Here is a 21,900-nt window from a genome sequence, read left to right as displayed (position 1 = left end):
ACAATTTTACAGGAATGAGATTTATTCAGAAACAAATCTCTGAAATGTTGGCAATGCCAAATTCATAATGGTCACTCCAATTTATTAGTGCAAAGATAAGATCAGTGAATTTGTAGGCAAAACTACTATAAAACTACAATAAAAGCTTCTCTGTAATACCATTTGAGAAGGAACTAAACTTAGGGACAAATTGTTTGAAGGACCACATTGACGAAAGCAGGAGAAATTCAAATTTATTTTTGGATTAATCAAAGCTTTCAGAAAAATAGTGAAAAAAAGTTTTAATTAATTTGTTATGACCATTTTTTCCTGCTGAACAATTTGAGAATAAATTGTAAATTCTAGAAAAACGTTTTACTAAGATGTAAATTACAGGGATGATAAATTGGCCTTCAAGTCTTTTTTTTTATTATAAGCCAATATATTATATGTAGATCTGTAAATATGTTATTTAACCTAAAATATGTTTGATAAATGTACCCTGAAATTTTTGACCTAAAAGCTGCCAAAGTGCTGTTTTATCCTATGGGGGACCTCCTGGGAGATCGAAGGTCAAAGTTAAAAAACTTTGAATCGAAGTACGATCGTGCGTTTCGAAGTAGGCTGAATTCGGCCCACTTCGACCCCAAAAAACTTCGACCTCGTTTGATTGGTCTTTTTGAACTTCGATCTTTGATAACTATGCCCCTTAATGTTCAGCAATGCATGTAGGCATACATTGAGGCTCATACCCATAGAAACCAATAAAATGTTTGCTTTCATATGTATGGTAATAAAAGTTTATCAAACAAAAATCGAAGTCACTAAATTAAGTACTTACTCTGTATTTGTTTTCTCCTATTTGTTCAACTTGGAATCTCTTGGCACACTTACATTTTGCTACTTGGCGTGTGACCTGCAAAGATATGTTTGCTTTAAATATTTATCAGTGTTAATAAATAAATAAATAAATACATGTGAATTATTATAGTAAAATAATACCTCATCTTCAATTTTATCAGCATCAGTTATTGGTTTGTAAGCATCTTTGTTTGGATGAAGGGCTGCCACAAACTCATAATAGTCAATGTATCCATCACCATCACGATCAAAGATATCTGCCACAGCACTCATCTCTAGGCGACTGGTTGGAAACTCTAAAAAAAAAAACCCAGATGATCAGGCAGTAGAATGCAACAAGAAGCAAGCAAAATTTATTTAGTAACTACTTCTTTAATAATTAATTCTAGGAAACAGAATGTTAACACTATGGCTTAAAAAAGATAAAAAAAGGATACACATGAACATAAAAATGTGCAATCCCTCAAAGAAAGAGGAAGCAGGAAGAAGATCTCTCAAGAGGGGTTAATTGTTATAACCAGTATTGACTCGGAAGAAAACTGCAATGGCCTGGGGTTTCAGGTAAGTCAATACAATCACTTGGGGGTGCCTATTATTTGGCACCCCCAAGTGCAAACAGACTTTCCTTCTCCTTTAAAGTAGTAGAAAGTGCAGATCTACAAGATTATTTAGCACAGGATATCTATGAACAACTCATCTCTGAGCAACTTACTAGAGGAAAGGATCCCTTCAATGAATTCTTGTCTTGTGATTTTTCCATCCTGATCTTTATCTATCCTTCTGAAGAAATCCATTACTCGAGACTTTTTATGGTTCATCCATCGCATATACTTCTTTCTCCAAACATCAAAATCAAAGTTGGCAAATTCCCTTAACTAAAAGATAACTTGCATTACAGCATTTCACACATTTGTTAAAGCACATATTTACATATCTCCAGCACATTCTAGTATAGCAAATATGTGACTGTACCTCTTCTAGCCTATCCAAGGCATCATTAAGCTTTCTTCTTCTCTCTAATGCCAATAACCACACTTGTTGCCATTTGCTTACAAGTAAATTCACCCTTGGGTTTTTAGTTTCAAGGGATGTCTGTGAACCAGAAGGATACAAATTTGGCGTCTGTGATCTTTTCCCTATAAAATTAAAATACATTTTCGTTACAACATAAACATGGTTAAATCATTTTTTTATTAGTCACATTTTAAGTGCAAGAAATAACAAAAAACATATTTCCTAATAAAAACAATGGGCATAATAATCTGGGCACAAATAATCTGGGAACTAGTCTGTGCTTTTAAATTGGACCAAGGATACTATATGCATATACATCTGTGTTGAGCTGGTTAGGAAGGGGAATTTATTAAAATAAATGAATACAGAAGAACCCAAATTTTACATTTCCCAGAGGACAACATCAAAACAGCGTAAATTCCAAGAAAACATAAATTTTGCAAAGAAAAGAAAAAAGACACAGTTAGCCTGTAGGGCACACAAAAAAAATGGTGTAAATTTAGAGAAAACATAAAATTGGTGGTTCAATTGTATACATATAAATAAAGTACTATATAGTAATTTTTAGACTTACAACCTCCTCTTCCTTTACCAAAGACAGGGATCTGAGACTGTCCTGAAGCAGATTCAGCTTTCCTTTTGTATGTTTTAGTGACCTTATCAACATCTGGCTGCTTTTGTGTCATTTCTTCCATAAATATCTAGGAAAGTAAATGTTTTAAGCAAATCATAGCATAGTGCATAATAAACAAATATCTACAATATGTGGTTGAGTATTATTTATCAGGGATATGTTTTACAGAATACAAGTTACCTGATGCTCCTCAATCAGTGCTTTAACCTCATCTAAATCCTGTGGAATATCTTCTTTGTCTTTTTCATTGAGTGTCATCTCTGACCATTGTAACCAAGCTAGCAAAGATTCAAGCAGCTCTTTCTTAGCAATTAGGTCATTCAAAGCAGCTGTAAGCCTTTGCTGATGTTGCTTTGTCCAGGTTAGAACCTTTGAAAAGTTAAGAAAAACATGACATTGTCTTAATGTCTTATCAACGCATTGACTTTAGGTGCTACCTGACAAAATTCTGGTTACTTGTACTTGTACAAATCCAGGACTCAGATAATAAAGTTTTTCCAGAGAAATTGAAAGCAATATCTTTTTTGAATATTGCAATAACAGTTAAAATCTGTCATTTAAATTGAATAGGGCTCGTTGCTAAATGAAGCAATTCTAAAATAAGGGTTCAAAAGTCAACCTACCTCCTCAAATCTGGCTCTGATGATAGTTATCCAGTGCTTGATAGTTGTAATAGAGTCTGGGTGACAAATTGCCAGGATTGCTTCTCCCATACTCGCTCCTTTATTCAGTTCAGACCTTTTCTCTTCAACTTTCCTCATAAACTCCTGAAACAAAATGAAATGCAACTGATAAGCACATGGTGATAGATTGACGATACATGAACAGCTTGGATCTGGTGTGTGGTATTATAAAATACAAAAGTAAGATGTACAAAGAACATGAAGGTATGAACACTGAGTGAGTGATGTTGTTTTCTCAAAACTCGTTCTGTTTTTTTTTTTCGAAACTGTAGCTAAAAATAATAGTTGTATACCTGTACTATTTATTCTGCAATTAGACCTGCCTTAATAATACCGAACCTGCACAATTATGCAGAACTGAAAACATTATGATCCAACTAATGTATTAATCAGCAATAAACTGATAGGAGCTGCAGGCTGTTTTTGGTGCTATTCTGTTCAATATTTTGTATACAGAAACTATTTGATCACTGTGGAAAATGTCTTTACTTGCTGTAGCTTTAGGGCAAAGCATGATTTTGACCAGATTATAAACCCAATATGGCACTAGTGTTGAGTGAAACATTTCACCATGAACAGATTTGGTGCAAATGACTGCTTTTCGATAGAGCCAAATATTTTCGCAAAACCACGTTAAACATTCACCATATGGCTTGTTTTGCTTTGTGTGACAAAACAAAAAAGATTTGCAACAAGATTTGCAACAAGTACATATGTCATTTTATCCTCCCCTCTCCTTCCACATCAACCAAAGGGATCGGAATCATCCCGCTGACTATATAAGGACATACACATAACTATATGACATATTCATTTTAATGTGGATACAAAGCATCCAAATATTATCTGTTGGTGTTCAGACTTATTATTAGTTGTGTCTGTGTTAGTACGCAAGTATTAATATATACATTTTAGATGGAACTTCTTGCTTAAACAGCAACATAATGTAGTAGTAGATACCAGAGGTAATGTTAAAAATCACAGACGTTTTTTAAAGAAAGTGGCAACATAAAAATGCAGTTGTAGCCTTGTATTAGTATACGAGCCAAAAAATGCATGTGATTTTGCCTTCTCATAAATTGTGCTTTTAAAAAATGACAACATATTCCCGGCAAAGAAGTCAAAATGGGACAGATTCGCTCATCACTATATTGCACACTAGTTTTCATTTTAGGCAAAACTAAAACACGGCATGAATAAAAAAGAGCAATAGAACAGATTAATACTCATTTATTTTGTATAGATAACTAGATAAAAAATGTTTTTCTATATCTATATGGTAGTCTATACCTTATGTTGTTCTATAAGTAAGCGCAATGAGTCTTCATCATCTAGGAGAATCCCATGGAAACGAAGTGCTTGCTCTGCATTAGCAAGCCACTCTAACAGGGCATGCACTGCTGCGTGAAAACTTTCTGCCTGCAATAAAAATAGATAGTTCTTTAAACATAGTGAAGACAAATAAGAATGGAAGTAAAATAAAACATACTCATGCCTTACATTACAATAAGTGACAAAAAGGCTACTGAAGCTTCAATTTACAAAGGGCACTAACACCTCATAAAAAGGAAATTACTTACTTCTATTATTGGTGAGCAATACACATATATGTGCTACCCCATTATTCAAATCAGATAAAATTTAAAGCATACATGACAGTGTGAAGGGCATGATTAATAAAAAAAATAACTTTCTAGGTCACAAGATAAGAACTATAAACACATCCATATAGATATCATATATTAAGGGGGTTATTTAAAAAAAAATCTCATTTTTTTTAATATCAAATCTGATTTTTTAGTGGGAAAAAAAACCTCAAATTTTTCAATATTTATTATACCCCGAGGATGTAAAAAGTCTGAATCCTAAAATCCTGCATGTCAGACCTACCGAGGTTGCATATAAGTTAATGGAAGAGGTCCCTATACTATTTGTAAGTTTCTGTGGTCTGCACTGGCATAAGCCAGAAAATCTGACTATTTCTGACTTTTCAGGCAAAAATCCGAAAAATTCAGGCCTTTCGGAAAAAAGACAGAAATAAAATCGAGCATTTTGGGAAAAAATCGTAGGTTTTGGATTTTCGCTTGATTTTTTTGTGTTTGTCCCTGATCCGATTATATCATAATTTTTTAATAATAAATAAGGTCCAATTGTGGATTCTAGTTTGGTTGGACTTTTTTTTATTAAAATACAGGACTTTCAGAAAAAAGCAAGAAAAAAAATTAGCATTTTGGGAAAAAATCATAGGTTTTGGATTTTTCCTTGATTTTTTTGTGTTTGTCCCTGATCCGATTATATCATAATTTTTTAATAATAAATAAGGTCCAATTGTGGATTCTAGTTTGGTTTGACTTTTCTTTATTAAAATACAGGACTTTCAGAAAAAAGCAAGAAAAAAATCGAGCATTTTGGGAAAAAATCGTAGGTTTTGGATTTTTCCTTGATTTTTTGGTGTTTGTCCCTGATCCGATTATATCATAATTTTTTAAGAATAAATAAGGTCCAATTGTGGATTCTAGTTTGGTTGGACTTTTTTTTAATTAAAATACTTTTTAATTTAAAAAAAATTGATAATAACAGTTTATTATAAATGCATATTCTAATCATTTTACTCAGGAGTCCTTACATTTCTCACGCACAACTGTCTGGATGTTTAACATATTACTTTATTGCTTATGCAAACAAATTTTAATTTGTGCAATTTTTTTTTGCCTTACTGTTTTGCAAACACATGTCAACTCAACTGTCAGGAAACTGCCCACAACCTGCTGTTGATAACTTCCATCTAGATCAGATTTTTAAGACCTTTCGGGTATTTTCCCCTTTTACTGCCGTGCCAGTACAGATGTTTCAAATGTATCATCGGTATAAATGAACACATAAATGATGCAGATAATCACAGTGCTTCAGAAACCACTGCTTTGCAGTTGTAGCTCATTTTTCCAGCCTACCTGATGCAATGCTTCTTCAAGTCGAGTCTGTTTAGACACAGACAAATTGCAAACTGTTTCCCAGCGAGTGCCTAACTCCTGCATTTGGGCTTTCACCCAAGACCAATCATCATGGCTTCCATCTACTAGTTCTCTTGCAGAACGTTTTAGTGCTTGAATACTGCTGCTCCTCTTGCCAAGCTCTTTTTGAAAGACCTAAAAAGAAGGTTTTAACCTATGTTAACTTGTTAGGCTTGGTTTTCATGCTGCCTATTTATCAGATCATAGGTATATTGTATGTATATAATAAATAAAATGTATGTATATAATAATATAATATATGTGAATTGTTTTTTTCTACTTCATACATTCATTTAACATATTTTGGTACAAACCATATCTCAAGAGTTCATCTTATGTGAACCCAATTACAAAAATTACAGATTCTATTTTTTCCCTGGTAAAGTGCAATTTAAGGCAAGGTTCTCACCTTGACACGGATTATTTAAGGGTAAATCCAAAAGTGAAGTAAGCAATTTAAAGGGATCGTCAACCCAAAAAAATTATATTTTGGACCTGTCTTCTCTGGGGAACTCAGACATTTGCAACATTGTTTAAAATCAGGACTTAAGAGAATGCTGCTTTCAATAGTAATTATTTTTACCAATAACTTTAAAAGCATTGAACATTTTTAATAAATGAATATTGGAAAGTTGCCTATAATTATGTTTTCTTTAATTAGGCCACTTTTATTTTGATGTTGATTAGCCCTTTAATGTAGCTCATAAATCTGAAAGTAACATAAGGAAGACTATTGTGTTTTTGTATGAAAAAAACTTGTTTCATTGTAGTTACTTTGTGGTTGTCTATGAGATTCATCACAATGTCGATATCACCATGAACGGGCTGGTCTTCAGCCAGCTGAGGCTCAACTCTATAAAGCCAGTCAATCAAGGCCTGCAATGCATCTGTAAACTGGCCAGAAACCAGCAATGCTTCTTCAAGTTTGTTTTGTCTGTTTATATAAAAAAGGGAAAATCAACAGGAAATAAAACAAGTTTAAAAGCACAAATTAAAAAACATGGGAAAAAAACATCTTAAAAATAGAAGGGGGTGTAATAGTGACTGTTGAAAGAATAAAAACTATTTTTCTACTCATTTTAGCATAAACAATGCAATAAAACAAACCAGTGGAAAAACTGACTGCTTGGTCAATGAATTCCAGTGGTCTCATTCTATGTTTTATACATATTTTAAATGCAGCACACTACCAACTTACACTAACCCACAAACTGCATGTGTGTGAGTCTTAAGTGTATAACTTTGTATTGTATAAGAATGATACTGCTACTTATCAACAAGGATACAGACATGTCCATTATGTTATCATGTATAATAACCACAAATACAAGACTTTCTTCCCTTTCCGCTCTTTTCTTTCTCTTTCTCTCTACTTAGGCTGATGGCACAAGGGGTGCCAGCTGAAAAGTGCCCAAATTGGCAGCTCCCATTTACCATCCCATTAAATAATGGGAGGTGGCAGTAGTTGTCTTGGGAACTTTTCAACTAGTTCAAAAGCACCCAATTTGCTAACAGCCTTAGAATAATATGTTAAATGCAATTACCATATATTCAGATTTCAAGCAAAGTAGATTGACCTCTTCCTAGGGAATATTATACTTGCTTGTTACTGTTGTCCCTGTGCTTCCTTGAGTGCATTTATCTGCATGTAGAGTTACTAGAATTTTATGGGACAGTGCAAAGTGCAGCCTACAATCACAAGCATTTATGGAACTTAAACACAGTGTGCAGATCAAAAAGACAGGCCATACTTTCCATATGCAATAATTTCATTTCTTACAGCAGTGGGTAAATAAGATATATGGCTGTTGTGTAATAAAGTCTCAGATAGCAGTTACATTCCTTGTAAACATGTATGCTATGCCAGTCCTTTGCAAAATGATGCAGACCCTTTTTTCTTTATTAGTTTAAACTAAGAATAATGTTTAAAATGTGCACTGCCAGAAATAAACAGGATGTTATTACCTTTCAATTGATTTCCCACAGACTGTATCCCATTTGTCTCTTATCTCACTGAGCATATCATCCAGTTTCTGAATATCATCTGTCAATGTCGCTTTCTCCTTTAGTGACCGCCCACTCCGAGTGGTTGTATCATATACTGTATGTTTGCCTCCTAGAGTTTTCTGGAATTCCTGTGGATTATAAAAAAGTGTAATTCATTTTATGGCATTTAAGATGGAACATTTTGCTACAATATATGTGTGAAGGACACAGTTTAATCCACAGGGATGTGCATGGCTTCAAATGTTTGCATTAATTAATAAATATATAATGCTGGTCAAAAATATATATTGGAAATGAAAAACCCTTGCACTATTCACATGGAAACAATATAGAATAATGGCTTCCAAAACAATATCACTAACAGTCTAATGCTGAGAAATGTAATTCAAATTACTAATATTTGCTGAGTGCCAAAAATATATATCTTCCTTTCGGTGCCTCAGATAATGATTTGCTATCCATGCTTGTTACTGGTTATGCTGGCCAATACATTAAATTAGAATCTCGCTTTAGCAGAACACGAATACCTAAGATTCATTCACTGTTATATGAAAAGCAGAAACTGTCAATTAAAAAGAATCATAGTTTCATGGTGCACATCATCATCTACATTCATGCAGCCCATTGCGATGAAAACATATTCAAGATGTTATTCATTTCTTTTTCTCGAATTATGTGTTTTAGGCAACTACTAGATCATAATCTTTAAATCAAACTGTGGCTGTTGTAAAGTATAAATTCCAGTGTCATATTATAACTAAGTGGCAGAAGTTCAGAGCAAAAATGAAAAATGTAGGTCATTTATGGCATGGTCATAGCAACACTACAACACATCTATAGTTAATTGCATGTTAGTATGTCACTCTTCTGTTTTTAAAGGTACAATAACATAGATTGCGTCCTGTTTAAAGTTCAACATGTATTCTCAATAGTGGTACTGATAGTAATGGGTAGTCTCAATGGCTCCCATTGAGACTATACAACAAATGATGCCTGTAACAACCACATACATTACCTTATGCATTGCTAATTGAGTCTTGATCTTATCTGGATCATTAGCAATTTCAAGCTCGGAATCCAAGGATTTCTCAGATTCTTCAAGCCATTCCATAAGTTTGTCAAATGCTTCATGAAACTGAAAGATATAACATTGTAAAATATCATCTCATCGTTATTTAATTAGTAGCTTTACATTAAAGCTATCAGAGGCTCTCCAAAACATTGGACACAACTATATAAGGAATTATAAGATTTTACTTTTCTTTAAATTCAATAAAAGGCTATAGTGCCTTGCATTATGCAGTCTTGTTTAACATTTTCTAATTGGACCAGTGTTGTTAGTGGAGTACCGCAGGGCTCTGTACTAGGTCCCTTGCTTTTCAACTTGTTAATTAATGAAAAGTACTATTTCTATTTTTGCAGATGATAGTAATTTGTGCAGAACTATAGGTTCCATGCAGGATGCTGCCACTTTGCAGAGTGATTTTTGGGAAACTGGGCAGCAAACTGGAAAAACTCGAAACTGGGCAGCAAACTGAAATAACTCGAAAAACTTCGAATTTCAAGCTATTTTTTGAGTACTTCGACTAGGGAATAGTCATACTTAGATTCGAATTTGAAAAAATTTCGAATTTTCGAAGTTCGAATTCTTTTGAAGTACTATCTCTTTAAAACTTCGACTTCGACCATTCGCCACCTAAAAGCTGCTGAAGTGCTGTTTTAGCCTATGGGGGACCTCCTACAACCTGTATGGAGGCAATCGGGAGAGTTTGGGAGATCGAAGGTTGAAGTTAAAAAAACTTTGAATCGATTTCGGCCCACTTCGAACCTAAAAAACCTTCGACCTCCATTCAATTGGTCTTTTTGAATTGGAAATTCAAAGTTTTTTTAACTTCGACCTTCGACCTTTGATAAATATGCCCCTAAATGGCAGTGTGTTGGGAGTTTCCTTAAATGAGAAGGATCTAGGGGTTTTTGTAGATAACAAGTTGTCTAATTCTGGGCAGTGTCATTCTGTGGCTACTAAAGCAAATAAAGTTCTGTCTTGCATAAAAAAGGGTATTAACTTAAGGGATGAAAACATAATTATGCCTCTTTATAGGTCCCTGGTAAGGCCTCACCTGGAGTATGCAGTGCAGTTTTGGACTCCAGTCCTTAAGTGGGATATAAATGAGCTGGAGAGAGTGCAGAGACGTGCAACTAAATTGGTTAGAGGGATGGAAGACTTAAATTATGAGGGTAGACTGTCAAGGTTGGGGTTGTTTTCTCTAGAAAAAAGGCACTTGCGAGGGGACATGATTACACTTTACAAGTACATTAGAGGACATTATAGACAAATGGCAGGGGACCTTTTTACCCATAAAGAGGATCACCGTACCAGAGGCCACCCCTTTAGACTAGAAGAAAAGAAATTTAATTTGAAGCAACGTAGGTGGTTCTTCACAGTCAGGACAGTGAGGGTGTGGAATGCACTGATGGCTGATTCTGTAAATGCCTTTAAGAGCAGGGGCTCTTCGCCAATGAGGCGACTTGAGACTGTCGTCTCAGGCGGCAGCGCCCCACTAGGTACCAGGGGCGGCAAAATGCCGCTCCTGATACTTTAAGAGCCCAATTTTTGGCTCTTCTAGCGCAGAGAGAGCAGTTAGGCTCTCTGCGCTAGTGCACTGGCCCTCTCTGCTGCCCTGGTGGACCCCCCCCTGGACCCCCTCAGGCGCAAAAAGGTAAGCGCCCGGGGGAGGCAGCAACTGCTGCTGCCTCGGGCGGTGGAGGGGTCAGGATCGCCCCTGTTTAAAAGTGGCTTGGATGATTTTTTGGAAGACATAATATCAAAGGCTATTGTGATACTAAACTCTATACTATAGTTAGTATAGATATGGGTATATATAATTTATGTGAAAGTAGGGATGCTGGGTTTTCATTTGGAGGGGTTAAACTTGATGGACTTTGTCTTTTTTCAACCTGATTTAACTACGTACTATGTAACATAAATAAAGTATAATAGATCATTTAAACTAACAAACCTGCTTGGCCCTCTTCTGTGCATCATCCAATGTCCGCCCTCTTTCCAATGAGCGCTGAATGACATTTTCCCAACGGCTTTGTACACTGATAAGGAGATTTTTAATTATAACAACATCCTGCTTTTGGCTAAAATATTTCAAATGGGTTCCAGTCTTGTCAAGCTCCAAAATCTGATCTCGGTATGAGTCTACTTCAGTGACAAACACCTAAAATCAATAAAAAAATCATTCTTTATGTTCAAATACGAGAGAAAGATAATGACTCCATTGCATTATCTATCATCCTGAGATGTGTACGAACCAACTGTGTGATGATTATAAACACAGCTTCTGAAACAAATCTCAAGGTTGGAAAATATACTCTGTAATACCCATTTTCCAATACATATTTTTGATGTACAATGTTTTCTAACAGCACATATAAGATTGATGTCAAATTGATTACTTTATTGCATGATGTAAAATAAACTGAGATGAATCCGGGTCACTGAGCTGGTATTCTTGAGCTGGCTATACATGCCTGGATTTGGTCAGAAAGATTTGCCAATTTCAGCGATGAGGGTTGACTGTCTAGGCATGAATGTAACCTCTGAGGCTGGTTTTGGTATTAAATCTTTTCAGATTTCATGTGATTTATATAAATTAAAAGTGATGTACCCTGTTAAAAGAAGCATGGTGCATTTGCAGTAGCTTCTTTTGACATCCTGCAAATCTAATTGTTTGGACCATTTACCCAAACCAAGAGACCTATGTGTGACCAGTCTTACAGTATTTGTACCCAGATATTAGAGGGCAAAATATGTGTTGATCTTACAGTATCAGGAATAAAGGCCAAAGTAAAATTGTCCTGTCTTACAAAGGTAATTTTTGTTTTTTGCAGTATTGATATCAAAAGGATCTACCTTATGTTCATCAATCTGAAACAATATAGTATCCAAAATAAGACTTGGTGGGGAAGCCATAGTTAAAATTTGTTCTGCTTGTGTGAGCCAGTTGATAAAATCTTGTAGAGAATTGTGAAATACTGTTGCCACTTGAAGTGCTTCATCAAGTTTTGCCTATAAAATAAAATGTTGACAAAAAGGTTTAGCCCAACATGAAATGTAGCACATTTAGCCATAACAAATAATGTTATTTATACATAACAAATATAATATACACTTTTTTCAAACCATTATATTTTCAGGGGATAAGCAGCATGTAAATACAAGCATGGCTGACTAAAGAGTGTTTCAGGCATGTTCTGCATGCTCCAATAGAGAAGAACAAACACATATACCACTTCTGGTGTTCCTAAGGCACTGCCACTTGACTGCAGCTTTCAAACTTATGATGCTGTAGCCTCAAAGATATAGCAGTCTGAAAAGGGTGCCATAGTCAGAATTACTATTTTTAAGTTAGCTTTGTGTTCAGGTCATATTTCTATAATAGCAAATGTTATGTTTAATTATATGAGAGAAAGTAGCTATGACTACTCTGATAAAAGGGCGCAAGACATTCTACTCTAATAAGATAAGGCAGCAAGAAAAGTTCTGCACTCTGAATTCAGTATAATGTTCTACGGAGAAGACTCACTTTTCTCTCACTGAGTTTTGTATCTACAGATTCCCATTTCTCTTTGAGGTTAATAATATCGTGGTCTATATTTGCTTCTGGGTCATCAGTGCATCGTTCCATCATTTTCTGACTTCTCTGCATTAGTCTCTTGTAAATTTCTTCTTTAACTTCAAAGACAGAGCAAAGTTCCTGGAAAAAAACATAGTCAGTGGTTTGTATTACTTTTTTATATAAATTTAAATTAGAAACAAATGTGATGAAAGGTACTGTATGCCAGAATACTATATTATATAGCTATCATTTTCTCCCTCTTTTTCAAAGGCAAAACCAGATTTATGCCTTTGATATTGATGGAAAAGGCTATTTAAGGCAACTTGATTTGCCAAAATTATGTATAAATTGTTTAACCATTAACAGATTCCAAGAACTGATTTATCCAGCAATACTAAATATGACAACAATCATTTAATAAACAAAGTACAGTGATGAACTGAGAATGAACAATAGCTCTGGGATTTAAAACACACAGGCCACATTTAAAATATGAAATGAAGAATCCCTATTGCAAAATAATTAAGGATCATTAAACATTTATATTTACATTATCTTCATAATGTATTGGAGCACATACAGTACAATTTATTAGACTGCTGTTCAAAAGCAATTACTTTGATTTTTTTAATTTATCAACATTTGAATTAAAATTTTTATCACATTTCATTTTTTGAGCTAAAACAAGTTAGGGTTTCCAAAACAAAAGTTTCAATATTAATTACCGTATATACTCGCGTATAAGCCGAGTTTTTCAGCACCCAAAATGTGCTGAAAAACTCGACCTCGGCTTATACGCGGGTCATACGCCAATCCCTCACCGGATCCCTCACCTCCCTCTCCCATAGCGCATCAGGACTCTGTGACTGACGATCGCCGCCCGGAGCAGGTCCAGGAGCTCCGGGCGGCGCATCCTTCCCTGCCGGCGTCGCTCCCAAAATGGCGGCGCCCATGGCCGCCACGTGGGTAGCGGCGCCGGCGCCTCTACCCACGTGGCGGCCATGGGCGCCGCCATTTTGGAAGGACGCCGGCAGGGAAGGACGCGCCGCCCGGAGCTCCTGGACCTGCTCCGGGCGGCGATCGTCAGTCACAGAGTCCTGATGCGCTATGGGAGAGGGAGGTGAGGGATCCGATATTACGCGATTGATGTGAGCTGCTGCTTCCACATAGGAGACAAACTGTTTGGATTCACCATGTTATTAATCTCAAAGCATTTCAAACTCTCAATATATATGTAGTACATTTAATCACTGTCAAACTCACAGTGTGCTTCTTGGGTGTACTGGAGAATCCTGCATTAATATTTTATGGGTCTCATCAGAAATGGATCTGCATCATATTTGAAGTTCATACTGGGCAGTATCTTTTATTATCTGTTTCTTTATTAAATTGCTTCAGACTGGCATTCTCATTTATTTTAAAGGTGTAATAATCTAGCCTTACACTTTTCAGAGCATATACAATGGACGCCTTTGGTTTGCTTGGGGAAGTGCAATCCTTATTCTCAGCAGGGCTGTCTATATGACTAGAGGAGCGTTCCTGTACAAAGTACAGATTGATTTTCAATCAGCCCCTAGGCTTATACACGAGTCAATAAATTTTTCCAGTTTTCTTAGGTAAATTAGGTACCTCGGCTTATACACGGGTCGGCTTATACACGAGTATATACGGTAAGTGACAAAAACTTCAATGTAAAACTTCAGCATCTAAAAGCTTGCGACTTCATAGAAGTCAATGGTCATTGTCCTAGGCAACATGTAATAAATAAGCAAACGTTCAAGTGTATTATGCTTTACCATCTGTTTGAATAAAAAATATTTTTAAACAGGTGTGAATGTAGCAGAGATGTGTCATATACACCGCAGTACAATCTAGTACAAAATAATACATGGATTAGATACTTACCAGATGGGTATTAAATTGTTCTCGAGCGGTTTCAGGCAACCCTCCAACAGGTTTAGAAGCCAGGAGCTGGCGCTCTATGTCTGTAAACCATTGATGCAAATCTTCAATTTCACTGTGAAAACCCTGAGCCTGAAGTACATAGCATAGATAAGTGTTAAACAATTGTCAACAACATTTAGGGGGTTATTTATCAAAGTCCGATTTTATCTCAACATTTTCTGCTACAAACTCTGATCAAATCTGCTCGGGTATTTTACACTTATTTATTACATTTTCCCAACAATTTGCTTTGCGGGAAAGAAATCAGTTTTTTCCGATTTTTCACCCGATTTCTTATGCTTTTTGAACAAAATCCAGCACACATTAAAAAATCATTAGGACTTCTCCCATTGACTTAAACAGTATGCAACCTCGAAGGTCTGAGATGCCGTATTTTCTGACTTTAACTTCGGAGTTTAATAAATTCCGAAAAATTTCCGAAAATGATTTAAAAGTCTGATTTTATAAAACAAAATCACACATTTTTCAGGATTTTTGCATTTGGAGTTTAGTAAATAACACCCTATGTGATGCAAGTCCTTGTTTGCCAAGTGTCACTTCTACTTCAGTAAATAAACTCTATTTTTGCATTTTTGTAAGCTTGTAGTAGATTAAGATGCAAGTATAAAAACAATAAAAAAAACTGCAACTAATTGGTATACGATCAGTGCCTGTACACTGTATATCAGTTGTCCTCTGATTACAATGTATATCATGAGCTTGAGTCTTTCTATCCATTGCTTACTGCTCCTCTAATCTAAAAAGCAGTGCCAGGATTTTAAATAGAGTGCAAAGCAAAGAACACAGGAGTGAAAAGAAAGGTATTTCAAATGTTTAATACACTTTGTAGAAGTTTCATTAATTTATATTTATATATCACTCCTTTTCAGGGGACTTAAACTGGAGTCAAGAAATGACTGGTTAAATCAAATGTGTCAATGTACATGATGAATTTTTTTTTTTTACCTGAAACAAGGCACTATCCAGCAGCTTCATCCTCTGCTCTGTTTTATCCAGAATTATTTGCCACCGCTGATTCAAAGATTCCAACCTACTATTTAGACTGCTTGCTTCCTCTCCTGCACTTGATTCAATTAGGTCATTTCCTGCCTTCCGTACAGTTTCGACTGTAGACTTATGTGCTAGCACATCATTTTGAAGTACCTGTATCAATACAGTGATGAGATGATTTAACCAAAATGTTTTTTAAATTATTTTTTCCCTTACTTTTTTCTTTAGATAAAATCCATCAAGTTTGTGTGAAACTACTGTACATACACATTAAGACATACATATATTTGTTTCTGGAATAACATGACATGAATCTATCCATATGTCCTAGTTACGTACATGGTGTTTTGCAAGTTCAATTTCAATAGCCTTAGGATCTCCTCCAACTTGTTTCTGTTCATTTAAAAGTCCTTCGGTGTGAGTCATCCATGTCGTGAGCTCATCAAGGGCATGTTGGAATGGCCCCAGGGCTAACAGAGCACCCTCTAGTTTATGCTAAAATGCAAAAAGAAAGTTTCCAAAAGTGAGGACATTTTCATAAAAATATAACCACACATTACATGCTCCAGTATGGTCTACTTTATATGGTCATGTAACCCCCTGATGACTTCTAATATCCATATCAATTAAGGTCTACATTACAATTTATACATTTATAAGTATAGTATATATACACAATTTATACATTTTGCTGGTACAGTATTATGTATTAAATAAATACCGTAGTATAACTAACTGTTTATGGCTTGTTGCTAACAGCAGTAAAAGTAACACAGATATGCAAACCCACATATATTTGAAACAACTGCAGCTGAAACAAGCGCTGAAAGTGGTTTAGTATATTGTTCCTTATGCCTTTTATATTTGAAGGAAATTACAAAAAGTTGCCATGCTAAGCAAAGTTGTTTGTTTGACAATTTGATGTATGGAAGTATATTGTTGGAATTATGTTTTGAATCTAATGAAAAGTAATTGGGGAGGATATATAGGTGTCGTTTCAGGTTATTATTCAGAATAAAGCTAAATATATATATTATGGTATTGCATATATGCTGAACTTCATGTGAGCAAATCCATATATGTTATATGTTTATATTATTTAACTACATACTAAGCACTATTACAATTAAAGGGTTAAATATAAAATGGAAATATACCAATATTCAGGCACATCTAATTGTTGATCAAAGTGCTAGAATTGTCTAGACTACAGAGATAAAATGAATTTGAGCAGATATGGAATATGTAGAATGTAGCCATTCCTTATGTTTTCAACTTGCATTTCATAAGACATAAGGAGGAATTGTTCCCTATGATCTAATTATACACATGCACAGCTGCTCACATAAAAAAATCATACATATTCCATTCCACTCCTAGCACTTAATTTTAAAAAAAACTGTACTTCATTTAAATGAGTTCTTTTTTTGGCAATTTCAGTTCAATAAAACCTTTTCCTTTGGATGGACAAAAATGTACAGAATAACGCACAGTCGCAACTCACTTTATCAGCGATATATTTACCTGTCTGTTGATAATTTTATCTTCAAGAGAATTCCATAAGAGTTTCAGTTCTGACAAGGGATCCTCAACGGCCTGCTTTTCATTCACATCCGTCACCTTTTTCAGCAAGAGTTCTTTCTGATGGTTGAGCCTTTCCAGTTCTATTTGTTGCTGGTAGGTATCTGCTTTGAATTGCTAACAGAGTGAATAGATTATTTTTCAGAAACCGGAAATAGCTTTTTTTTTTATAACACTGTATTAAATGAAAGCATCAAACATAAGATACAAATATTTAAAATATATGTACTAACAAACAAATACATTCATATAATGTGTTGTTCTATCCCAATTTAACTTATAATCCATTTACAGTAAGGCGATGTCAAATCAATTACATTTTTCTCACTTTGAACACTATATACAACTACATAACCGCAAGCAACTGTATACAGTAAGGTGATAAAATTGTATTTTACCTTTAGTTCCACAATTTGTTGCTTTACTGTTTCCAAATCTGTTCCAATTGGTGGCATAGACTCTACTTTCAAAGTAGCAATATCCACCCAGTCGTACAGAGCCTAGAATAAAATAAAATTATAATAGCTGTTTTTGCAATCCTGAATACTTGTGGTTGAAAGCACAGTTTTTTCACTTAATTATTATATATTATATGTGCAAAGTAGAATGATGTTTCCCTACATTCCCTACGCTAAAGAGAGAATGAACAAATGAAGAGATTGGGATAGTGAAGAAAACTTGATTATTTCAGAAAAGGTACAGAATTTTTAATTGATTATTTCAGTATGATGAAGCTTATATAAAATTTCGATTTTCACAATAGAATGAATTGCCAAAACAAGTGGCCATGGCATATTTCCCCATTAAATATAATTTAAACAATGGCTAATTTCCTCGCACTGTAAGGCATGCATCTTGCAGCACTTTACCTGCAGGCCATCTTGATACTGAACTGCAGCTTGCATAGCTTCATCAAGTTTTTCAACACGTTCCTTCCAGGTTTTATTAAGAGTATCCCACGCAGAAGTTAGCTGAAAACGAAATGGCAATCCATTAAAAAAAAAAAAACAGTTGGTTGTAAATAATATTGTAGTATAAATGTTGTGTTTACCTCATCTATGTTTTTATTAACAACCGGTTTGTCAGGTTCCCCACAAGCAGATATCAGTTCAGATCCAAGGCTAATTACTGCATCCAGCTCGTCCTGAAACCCATCGATTTCTTCCTTTATCATCTGCATAAAAATAATGTAAATAATGCAAATTCAGTAATATTGTAAAATGATATTGCTTAACCCTTGGCTACTTTTCAGTCCAGTAACACCTACCATCACAGGCTAACACAGGTAACTGCACCACTTATATTTAGAGGGGCACTATACAAAAGTCTTCCTCCAGGCAGAATGGCAAAAGTAGAGCAGACTGAATGGTTATATTTAGAAATTCCCACAATTTAGCTATTGACTGCATAAAGGAGAGGACAGCACCTAGTACATACCCAAGGTACATTGCCTGAATAATTGGGGAAATTGTGTTAAAAGAGAACTAAACCCTAAATATGAATATGGCTAAAAATGCCATATTTTATATACTTAACTTACTGCACCAGCCTAACGTTTCAGCTTGTCAATAGCAGCAATGATCCAGGACTTCAAACTTGTCACAGGGGGTCACCATCTTGGAAAGTGTTTACGACACTCACATGCTCAGTGGGCTCTGAGCAGCTGTTGAGAAGCTAAGCTTAAGGGTTGTCGTAAATTATCAAGCAAAAAATGAGGCTTTTCTGTAATATAAGCTGATGCTACAGGGCTGGTTATTACATTCTGATGCAGTGGCAGTGGTTTCTGTGTTGCAATGTACTAATTATCTGTATTAATTACTAATAATCAGCCTTTGGAATTTATTAAACTCGGAGGATGAAAAAGTCTGATTAAGAATATCCAGCATCTCAGACCTGTCGAGGGTGTATATAAGTCAATGGGAGAAGTCCCCATGATTTTTTGATGTGTGCTGAGTTTCATGCCAAACCCCAAAGTTTTGGGGCAAAATTTCGGGAAAATGTAATAATAAATAAGCTTAAAAACCCCCAGCGGATTTAACGGAGTTTGTAGCAGAAAATGTTGAGATAAAATAGGACTTTGATAAATAACCCCCTGGGTGTACTGTATATTTTGAGCTCAGTAACTGACAGCAGCCTGGAGCATGTGCAATGAATAAGCAGAAAAGAAGATGGGGAGCTACTGGGGCAACTATGGAGACACAGATCTTCCTTGCTAAAGGGCTGTGGTTGCCTTGGGCTAGTAAAGGACCCCAAAGCATTACGTTCAACATTTCTAGCCTACTTCTTTAGTTAAGCTTTAGTTCTCCTTTAAAGGGTAAAATACATTTAAATAAATTTGTCCTAAAAGTGGACATTATCATGATACTATTAACAAAAATATTAGTAAAAGATTACCAGCTAAAGGTATATATGTGTGTGTGTGTGTATATATATATATATATATATATATATATATTTATATATATATATATATATATATATATATATATATATACATATATACATACAACTTTCCCTTGTTTGTTATAGTTATACAGGAGCAGTGACCAGCTCCATGTTGTAGCTCCCACCCCTCCCAGCTATAGTCAGGTGATCCCACTGGTGTCTAATAAAAGGGCAGCCAAGTTTGGGAGCTAGTAAGTTGCAGGTAAAACTTACCTGCATTTGTAAAATGTATAATGAAGCAATAGAATTCGTAATGAATCAGATAAAATTGAGCATAGGACTGGCCAGATATGGGATGACTTTGACGTAGTTGGCCAGCTTAAATATATTGCAATATATGGACAAACAATCCCTGTTTTGTTTAAAGGGCAAGGCATTTTTCAGTAGCAGTATGTACTGGATGTCTCTGTCTTAAATATATTGATAATGGGTTGAGTGCAGAGGACTCTTGTATTTTATATATATATATATATATATATATATATATATATATATATATATATATATATATATATATATATATATATTAGCCTACCTCTGTTGTCTCTTGTTGTTGCTTTACAACAGAAGGGTCAACCCCAGGACCATCTAGCTCCCGTATTAAATCCTGGGTGTCTTTAAATGTAGCTATCAATGCATAGTGATCACACCAGAACTTCTCTGCCAATTCCAAAACATCCAGTAACTGGGCCTCTCTTTCCTCAGTCAAAGCCTGGATGTCCTCCCAGATAAAGACCATTAGGTCGAGTTTATCTTGAACAACTAAAATAGAAAAACAAATAAAATGTCAAACTGATTCTCACATTATATTCTTGTTCAATTATCTTTTAATACTTTTTCCATGAATTTCATAATAAAATATGAAAAATATTTCATCTAATTCCAATTCAGTTAAAGCTGCAGATGTTAAAACAGAATGCTGTGTGTATTTATTTAGGTTTCGTGGTTCTTGGTGAAGTACCTTTGGCTGAAATATCTTTATCGGCACCTTCTGAGCGTGCGATCATTTCCTCTCCACGCTTTTTAAGAGTTTCGTAGACAGGCTGAAGCTTTTCAAGCTCTACAGACACATTCTTATTTTCACTGAGCTGTTCTTTAATCTTTTCACACTCAGCAGAGATGGAGGGGGGCTGCCTCAAGCGCTCAACTATGCGTTGTAGACTTTCAAGAGTTGGGTCAATTTTGTCATGGAACTAGTAAGACAAAAGCAAACAGCACTGAGCAAGCAGGCCTCTATAATACTTCACAGATGTCCTCAGTTGCATATTTTGAATGTTATTGCAATAGCACACTAACTGGTATAGTAATATTTTACTGACAACTGTTATTATTTTATATTATTAATCTAGTAATAATCATTAGTATTCACTAGAAGTTAAGTGGTTCTCAAAATGATATTGACACACTTTAACCCATAAAAACCTTTTTCAAAGTTAGTCTCCCCAGAATAAAGACACTGATTTTTAGTAAGCCCTGTGAGTGCGGACTTCATCTATATGGGAATGAACATGATCCACTAGTACTGCACCCAGGTGAACGTGATCTCCTATACGTGATATAGCAGAGCCGGGCCAACCCGGCCAGGCGCCCTAGGCAACCTGGCCGTCCACGGCTCCGGCTTAGTGTGTGCTGAATTGCGCATGCGAGAAAGTACGCGTCAGGGGGAAAATACGCGTATGCGCAAAATTACGCGCAAACGCTTTAAACGCAAATTACCAGCGGCAGCCAGGAAGACACAGGACCGGACATGGGGTAGGCGAAAGAGCAGGGGTAGGCAGAGTAGGCACATGCCTAGGGCGCAAAGCTGAGGGGGCGCCAGGCACGTGCCTACTCTGCCTACCCCTAGTTCCGGCCCTATCTAGCAAGTTACCCAATGCTTTACATTAATTTACGGAGGACTTATAACAAACAAGGGTTATACAGTAACAATGGGATCAAATGGCCCTGTTCACAAGAGCTTGCAATCTAAAGAATGCTATTTTAGAAAGCTTGCCTTGATACCAGTTTCCACAAAATATGCCTGCTTGATATGATTGTGATTTCCAAAAAATAAAGGAAAAAAGATTGATTTAAAGTGTATTTTGCTTGACTAATATAATAAA

General features: G+C 35.4%; 1 protein-coding gene across 21 annotated transcripts in view; it reads right to left on the bottom strand.

The window, feature by feature from the left end:
* Positions 1 to 21,900, bottom strand: part of LOC108718009 (dystonin) — a 243,134-nt gene that overhangs the window by 10,563 nt on the left and 210,671 nt on the right. For 20 of the 21 annotated variants that reach the window (XM_018265528.2, XM_018265532.2, XM_018265535.2 and 17 more), the window contains 24 exons: positions 20,760 to 20,991; positions 20,334 to 20,560; positions 18,405 to 18,527; positions 18,223 to 18,324; positions 17,752 to 17,853; positions 17,297 to 17,470; positions 16,112 to 16,267; positions 15,728 to 15,925; positions 14,723 to 14,851; positions 12,785 to 12,955; positions 12,112 to 12,267; positions 11,210 to 11,416; positions 9,205 to 9,324; positions 8,148 to 8,317; positions 6,957 to 7,116; positions 6,123 to 6,317; positions 4,462 to 4,590; positions 3,112 to 3,255; positions 2,669 to 2,857; positions 2,429 to 2,555; positions 1,813 to 1,976; positions 1,553 to 1,715; positions 982 to 1,136; positions 821 to 895 (listed from right to left, as the gene is read on the bottom strand). In XM_018265528.2, the coding sequence (XP_018121017.1) occupies positions 821 to 895; positions 982 to 1,136; positions 1,553 to 1,715; positions 1,813 to 1,976; positions 2,429 to 2,555; positions 2,669 to 2,857; positions 3,112 to 3,255; positions 4,462 to 4,590; positions 6,123 to 6,317; positions 6,957 to 7,116; positions 8,148 to 8,317; positions 9,205 to 9,324; positions 11,210 to 11,416; positions 12,112 to 12,267; positions 12,785 to 12,955; positions 14,723 to 14,851; positions 15,728 to 15,925; positions 16,112 to 16,267; positions 17,297 to 17,470; positions 17,752 to 17,853; positions 18,223 to 18,324; positions 18,405 to 18,527; positions 20,334 to 20,560; positions 20,760 to 20,991 (3,768 nt within the window). The remainder of the gene's footprint in view (positions 1 to 820; positions 896 to 981; positions 1,137 to 1,552; positions 1,716 to 1,812; positions 1,977 to 2,428; positions 2,556 to 2,668; positions 2,858 to 3,111; positions 3,256 to 4,461; positions 4,591 to 6,122; positions 6,318 to 6,956; positions 7,117 to 8,147; positions 8,318 to 9,204; positions 9,325 to 11,209; positions 11,417 to 12,111; positions 12,268 to 12,784; positions 12,956 to 14,722; positions 14,852 to 15,727; positions 15,926 to 16,111; positions 16,268 to 17,296; positions 17,471 to 17,751; positions 17,854 to 18,222; positions 18,325 to 18,404; positions 18,528 to 20,333; positions 20,561 to 20,759; positions 20,992 to 21,900) is intronic. The other variant, XM_041564707.1, reaches the window with a different exon arrangement.

This window comes from Xenopus laevis, chromosome 5S (assembly GCF_017654675.1).
Source record: "Xenopus laevis strain J_2021 chromosome 5S, Xenopus_laevis_v10.1, whole genome shotgun sequence".
NCBI classification, from domain to species: domain Eukaryota; kingdom Metazoa; phylum Chordata; class Amphibia; order Anura; family Pipidae; genus Xenopus; species Xenopus laevis.
This window is presented reverse-complemented; position numbering and strand designations above follow the sequence as displayed.